This window comes from Bemisia tabaci, chromosome 6 (assembly GCF_918797505.1).
Source record: "Bemisia tabaci chromosome 6, PGI_BMITA_v3".
NCBI classification, from domain to species: domain Eukaryota; kingdom Metazoa; phylum Arthropoda; class Insecta; order Hemiptera; family Aleyrodidae; genus Bemisia; species Bemisia tabaci.
This window is the reverse complement of record NC_092798.1, coordinates 32,112,994-32,120,106: the sequence shown is the minus strand read 5'-3', so window position 1 is coordinate 32,120,106 and position 7,113 is coordinate 32,112,994. Positions and strand designations below refer to the sequence as shown.

The window sequence follows — 7,113 nt, the reverse complement described above, 5'->3', positions numbered from 1 at the left end:
TACTTTGGTGAACAGGATATCCGGAATAATTCGAAATTCCCGCTAATTACGGTTCAACTCGGAATAAACGGAATGAACCGCTCTGGACCAATCAAAGCGTCTGGTTCAGAATTTGCCGTTAAAATTCCTTTTGTTCGAAAAGAGGAATAATTGGAAAAATTCGTTGGTATGACGTCATCGAAGTGAAAAACAAACCTCGCCCCCTCCTCTCAAAGGTCTTTGAGTTCCTGCGACTTCATCTTATTTTATTTTCCCCCTTTTCAACCAATGAGTTGAATGAGTGGTGATTATGATTTAGATTCGTTATCATTAAAGCCCCTTAATTATAGTAATGCAAAACTTACCCTAGTTTAACAAAGCTTTTTTTTTACCAGGAGAATATACTGCCGGAAAGAGCCATGTTCAAGCTCCTCAATACCTTCAGTAGGTAAGAAGAATTGGGGTTTTTCCCCCTCAGTATCCACTCGTACAATTGATTATAATCACTGGGACCATGTTTACACCTGTTCAACATTGAAGGACTATCAAGTTTACTCCTATGTAATTCTACTAATTGTGAGCCCAGCAAATAAGGGTCCCACCCTAACCTAAACCTATTGCGGCTTGACTCTTCTTCCTTAATTGTCTAAAACGTTTCGCTTTTTTAAACAATAGCTTCGTCTATCTAAGTACTTTCAATGTACCACTGTCAATGTGGGCTTAGAAATGCGGATTTAAGGTGAATCCAGGCTTGTAACTTTGCGATTTGGCCACCACGTCGCGCTGCTCAGAATCGCCACATATATTTGCCAAAATAATAAAAACCGCAATACTTATTCAAGATTGGAGATCCAGGGAATATGGCAACATACTTGAGGAAAGCTCAGTAAAAAAATCTTCTCAAAAATAAGTCTTAACCACGGCGGAAAGTAATTCCCATTGCGGCAATGTGAGAGAGAGAGACAGAACACGAGGGATTCCGTTGCGCGCTCGGCCGCCGCCTCTGAGCTGAAAGTTTCAGCTGTACTTTCTCTGCGCTTGTAATTCTAATTGCCAATATTTTTGGCTCAAAAAATCAAGCAAAAATTAATCTATATCTTTTGGATCTGCTTTTTGTAATTCGAGAAATATTATTTCAGTAATCGTCGAAGGAAAGTGAAATTCTCAGTGGTGACTGGTGGCGCTATCTGTAATCTTGAATTATCCTTAATCGAACCCTGGATTCACCTTAACACTTGCTGCAAAAAGGCAGTTTCTGTGAACTCCTGATTCCTCCTAATATTTCATTCATTTGCTTGGATTGGGATCTAGGAATCGCAGTTTCTTACAAATTGGGGTCGGAAAAGAACCCTGCTGTTCAGAAGAAGCGCATTGATGCCAAATGCTCTGAGATTAGGTCTGAGCGTTGATGTATCATTTTGAATCAGAATTTTAAGATTGATATGCCTCTTGATCTGGATAATACCGATTCCGTTACTATTTGAATACGCATTTTGTTTCAGTGTTCCTACGTACCCTAGTTAACCCTTAACCCTACCTGGGTTACCTTTAACCCTAGTTAAATGCATATTTCTCGATTCCGATCCGAAGACATTCATTCAGCCTACATTGTAAAGCTCATTCAATCCTGGCCAGTATCAGCCAGCCTAGCGCTCATCCAATATCTTACATAAGCTAGACTTTAATTGGAAGCTTTCAAGCTGAGTCAGTGATGTTGAAGGATGCAAATTTTTCTTTTTAAAATGGTTTTCCGATGTGATTTTTTTCTTATCTTAATGATCATACTCAACACTATCCTCTCATCAGGTGTTTTGGTATTTTGTCCATACTCTCTGGAGAGTACAGATATCCATGCACAATGATCCAATTGCTAAGTCTTTTAATGTTTTCATTTGTAATTTTGTACCTTGCTTTTATTCGTAAAATCTTAACAGTCTTACTGAACAAGCTGTGCTCAATGACTAGATGAAAAATTCTCTTACTTCTCTTCATTTTTTTGTAATTTATATTTTTCCTTAATTAATGAAAAAATAAAATTACTTAATACAAATGAATTTTGCACTGTTACCTCAAGTACTCATTTCTCACTTGCACCAGCAATCATGATTCTCCAATTTTTTAAGAGCACTAGGGTGATTTCACGATAACAGGAATAGTTAAAATGTGAAATACCTTAGAAATAAAAGTGCACCAATTTTAACAGGATTTCATTACCTCATTTTAAAGGTATTAAACTTCCTTTTCCCAGCTTTGGCACGCTCTATAATGATTCAGTGCAAAGTTAAAGTGATTGATAAATAAGCCATTGAATCAGGTATCAGCGCTTCCCGCGGGACTGCTGGAGGTCCACGCAAACAAGGCGGCCCTGCCAAATTGTGTCGGTTACGTAACAGACACAGCGTAACCGACACTCAAAAATGTGAGATTAAAGATGATACAAAAGATGAAACTTGGCAATTCTTGAGTTGTGACGTGGAATTAATGCTGCCTTAAAAGTTTTCTAGACTTTGGAGACTTTCTTTTAGTTAAATACTATTAAATTGAGGTTTTTGCGTAGTGAGGAATTATTGCTACACACGTAAAAATCACTGGTTTTCATAAAAATTAAAGTTTTCATTGTAAAAAAAAGTGACTTATCAGTAATGGTTTTGTCAAGAAGACTTCAGCGAACAATTTGATGGCAGTTTTGAAACTCCTGACTCCATTTGGCGAGATAAACACTGCACTTAATACAACTGCAAAAATGTGTTGCCAAATGTGGCGACACCTCTTTCTTATGACTTTTCTCACTCAATAATAAACATTTCAGTTCAAACTGGCAATTTTCTTGAACACTAGAGTCTCTTTTCAGCAAATATTGCCAAAGAGTTTATGATCAGTACTGATATGTTACCGCAAATTGCTCTTTTGCTTCAAAATCGAGGTTGGCGACGCGTAACCGACCGGACATTTTCGGCCTTTAAAGTCTCATATTATTAAATATAATAATAATTCATCATATTTTTAAGCATGGATAGGTTCAGGGACATCATTCCTATTGATTAATTAATTTGGTTTTCAATCGTTTTGCCCTATGTCGTTCATAACCCACGGCGACACGACTATTCCTATTATCGTGAAATCACCCACTAACTGAAAGATGCATTCTTAATTGGCCTTAATTTTTTCTTAGTAGAAAAAATACCTTTTCTGCTAGCCGATTCAAGTTAATTGACAATTCAATATCTCTGCACCTATTCAGTGTGGTCAATTACTTTTTTTAAAAGTTCAATCCGTTTATATTTCAGATTAAATATTTGTTCAAATGCAGCACCTGCGCGATCAATTGCAACGGACAGTTCACTTTGGATTCAAGCGTCATCAGTTCTCTAGTGAGTTTTTATTTTAATGTTTACACTTGTTCATAGAGGCAGAGTTCTACATTTGAACATTTTGATTTAACCAAAAGATGATATCACTTTATGGTGATGCAGGATTAATAACTATGAGTAGATACTTGCCCGCAAAATGATAGTGAATGGACTGCTGTCAAATTTCAACTTCATTTATTTCAGGGATGTTAGATCACCCATAGAGCAATGTGTAATTTCAAATGTCAGAAATGGGAAACAAAAAATACAAACTTTTGAAGTTTTGTGCAATAACAGACTTTGCTATGGTTAACACATGCTCGGTCCTTCATCACCTTACTTGAAGGCTCTAAGAGACTGGGAGGGACCTTTTTCACCTCTTGGAGCTTACATCTCACTCCAGCGCGACAACATTTAATAAATTCTTGAAATAATCATTCCTTGATTAAAAATTCAAGATGTACCAGAAAGTCGGTCGCGCATGGCAGCCTTTGGCCAAGAAAATTGACTCGACCTCCTGGGGCTGGTGCGTATCAAGGAGTAAAACCTTTCAAGCAGAAACAACTTTTGAATGCCTTTTTCCATTATTTGAATCTCTAAATGTGGAAATTTTGTCTAAAGTTTAGAAAAAGTCAGCATAATTTAATGCTTTTTTCCATGATTTGAATCTCTAAATGTGGAAATTTTGTCCAAAGTTGAGGAAAAGTCAGCATAATTTAAAAAAAAGTAAATTGAAGTGGAAGTTTGGTTCAAGGGTCAAGGGATTTAGACATTTTGGAGTCAGGGACTTGTCAAATGAAGAAATTATGAATAACCAATGTTAAATCAATATTATTTTCAGTGGTGAACCATTGAAGAAGAAAAAGAAGATAGATCCTGCCATTGTGAGAGCCAGAGAAGACCGAAAGAAGAAGAAAATTGAAAGAGCAATTAAAAAATTAAAGAGACAGGCCAATCGACCGAAACCTGTTGATGAGATAGAGGTGCCGTATGAACTAATCGATCAAAAAGAGTAAGTTGTTCTTTGACATGTAAAGTTTTAAGGATACTAATTCTTGCACTTACAAAACTGCTTTATCCAATTTATGTTCTCCTAATCTCCACGATCATTTCAAAGCCTAATAGAAATAAAATATATGTTTTGCTGCAAAAATTTCAATGCATGTTGAGGAGCATGAAAAAAAACGGACATTTTTATGTTAGAAGGGTGCAGCGTTTCCAGAATTAAGATTAGGTATATTACCATATTATGAGAGAGCCCACAAAGAAACCTTTTAGCAATCATTCCATCTTATAAAAGAACTAAACCTTATCGAGTTGAAACATGGAATGTTTTCTCTACAAAAGTATTTACCAATATATACTTGTGCGGGGAATGTTCTTGTGATTATCATGTTTGCACCGTCTGGAAATTCAATTTTACCGTAGAAAATTGATCTTTACTTGTTTGATGTACTAATATGTCTCCTCCTCTAATTATTTGAGAGCATTCAGCATAATGAAATCTATCTCATCCATTTCAAAAAAATTAAATGCGTCACCTATGCGTTGGTGGAAAGTTACTCTTTATACCGTCTTTTGAGCTCTGTCAAATAATGTTCACAGTTTTTATGAGTTCAGAAGCTGATGAACATTATTAAATTCCAAAACTCTAGCAGAAAATATTTCCAAATCTCATCCTCTCAATAAAGTTCTGCACTAATCCAAGTAGTTCTGTTCAAATTGGCAAATCCAGATGTTTCGGATGCTTTTTTCTGATGAAACGGCAAGTGATCATTTACGTAAGCATTATTGAAGCGGCTTCATATCTGCAAGCAGATCATCTTAAATTTGAAAATTTTACTTGATGCAGTTATAAGATTTGACCATTTCCTTTTTTTGTTTGTAGGCTAAGAGAACGACCTGCAGCTCAATGGTCAGAAGAAGAATTACTTGAGAAGCACATATTACTTAAGAAGTGGACTTTGTACAAGCAACAGCGTCGCCTGGAAGATTTGCAGTTAATTGACCGAATGGTTTATTCACAACAGAGGGCTTTAGATGAGCTGAAACTGGCATCTCCACGTCTATATGAAGCAGCAATACAGGTATAATATGATAAAAATATTTTATGTATGCCAATGGACCACCATACAAAATGAAAAATGAAGCACCACAGCACTTGTTTTCTCATCAAAATTTCCTGCAAAGAAGTTTTACTTCTTTCAGAGTCTATCTGTGGTCTCCTCCCATTTCAAATTCACCCTGCGTATCCATTTGGCTGCCAGGCAAGGTATAAATTAAAGCACTGCACAACATGACAACATGTTTTCTTTAACATTTCACAAGGAGACCGAATCATACAATGGAAAGTCTACAAATCCATTCCTAAACAAAGTATAAGTGTTCACAATCAACATTTATAGAGTACATAGAGTTGTAATGCAAGTGGAAGAGCTGGCGCCAATTTTAAGCATTTTCCAGGTCCCGAATTCCGAGATTCCTGTGCGGCGCCGGGTTCCTTTTTCGATACATAATCAATTGTTTGCGATAAACGGGGACCTGGCCATATTCCTTACCGCCATTTTGGATCGAATATGTATCGAAAAAGTTATCCCGCACACCGAGCTCGGAACTCGTCAAGCAGAACATGGCGCCAGCTCTCCCACTTACATTACGACTCTATTTACTCTATGTCAACATTTGATCTTTGTTAAAAATAATTGTGATAATCTCATCCAAAAATTCTTTTTCAAACTTCTTGTCATGTGAATTGTTTTCTTCGTAAGATTTTGAAGAGTAACATGCAACGTTTTCCTCTAGCTCAAACCTTGTCCTCTGGCCCTTTGTCCAAAAAGAGAGAGAAAAAAAATTAATTCCTCCCAATCTCACAATGTTTTGCTTTAAATATGAACGTACACATGGGCTTCTGAATTTTAGCAGTTCAGCTAAACTTTTATCCCTCGCTCACCACCCAAATTGGTACACATAATTTTCATTAAGCACTGTCCTCTGGTGAAGACCTCAATACCAGAGGAGGAATAGGACTTTGTTATTTTTCTGCTCACTAAAAGCAAAGTCTCCAAGAGTTTTCCTCCTCTGATCATCATTTCTGCAACAACAGCTTTTTGATATTACCTCCTTTTCACTCATCGTACTTTGTTCATGATTTTCTTGCAGATTGACCCCGAACTGTTACCATATTCCACTGAAGGACCTGTGTACACTCCGCCAGTGAAAGATTATGACAGTCCAGACGGTGAATATTTGGATGTATCAAAAAAGTGGGAGTAATTTGTGAAAGAAGTAAATGATTTTTCCGTTACTTGCAAATCGAAAAGATAATTCTTCGTATAGTGAAAGCTGTGAATTGAATTTGAAATGTATTCATGCAGCTCATATTTCTTGACTTAATACTAGTCTCATCAAATGGCAGATTTTTCAAATTGGCAGACAACTGGTGCAACACTTTTCACATGAGATCGGGAGATCGTTATTTACTCCTCTTTCCTACAATTACTAGTTAACAGCTGTTTTTCATGTTTTTTAAAAATATAGTGCTACCCAAAGAACATGTTGTTTCCTTCATTACTCATTATCTTGCTTCTCTGCATTTTTTTTTTTTTCCCAGTACAGGGAGTTTTTTTTTTTTTTCAATTTAATTTGATTGAAATAACTCAGGAGTTTGCTGCAAGCCACCAAAGATGGAGCTTAAAGCTCCAAAAAGCTGCCAGTTAAAAACCACCAAATGTGGTGTCAGTGTGAAAAAGTTTTATAATTTTGCTCACTGTTGCATTATTTTGAC

The 7,113-nt window shown here is 36.4% G+C and overlaps 1 protein-coding gene across 1 annotated transcript; it reads left to right on the top strand.

Annotated features, from left to right (window-relative positions):
* The first annotated feature begins 197 nt into the window (after window positions 1-197).
* mRpL40 (mitochondrial ribosomal protein L40) lies at window positions 198-6,880 on the top strand. Its single transcript, XM_019062142.2, has 5 exons — window positions 198-427; window positions 3,267-3,350; window positions 4,171-4,341; window positions 5,218-5,416; window positions 6,489-6,880. Exons 1-5 carry the CDS (start codon window positions 399-401, stop codon window positions 6,600-6,602), a joined length of 597 nt encoding a protein of 198 aa, XP_018917687.2. The 5' UTR covers window positions 198-398; the 3' UTR covers window positions 6,603-6,880.
* Window positions 6,881-7,113: the final 233 nt, after the last annotated feature.

What these genes read in the sequence shown, in the direction of transcription:
- mRpL40 (XM_019062142.2), top strand. Translation starts at nt 399, where the DNA reads ATGTTCAAGCTCCTCAATACCTTCAGTAG. An exon ending in CTCCTCAATACCTTCAGTAG is followed by an intron (nt 428 to 3,266) that starts GTAAGAAGAATT and finishes TTTATATTTCAG; the next exon opens with ATTAAATATTTGTTCAAATG. An exon ending in TATATGAAGCAGCAATACAG is followed by an intron (nt 5,417 to 6,488) that starts GTATAATATGAT and finishes ATTTTCTTGCAG; the next exon opens with ATTGACCCCGAACTGTTACC.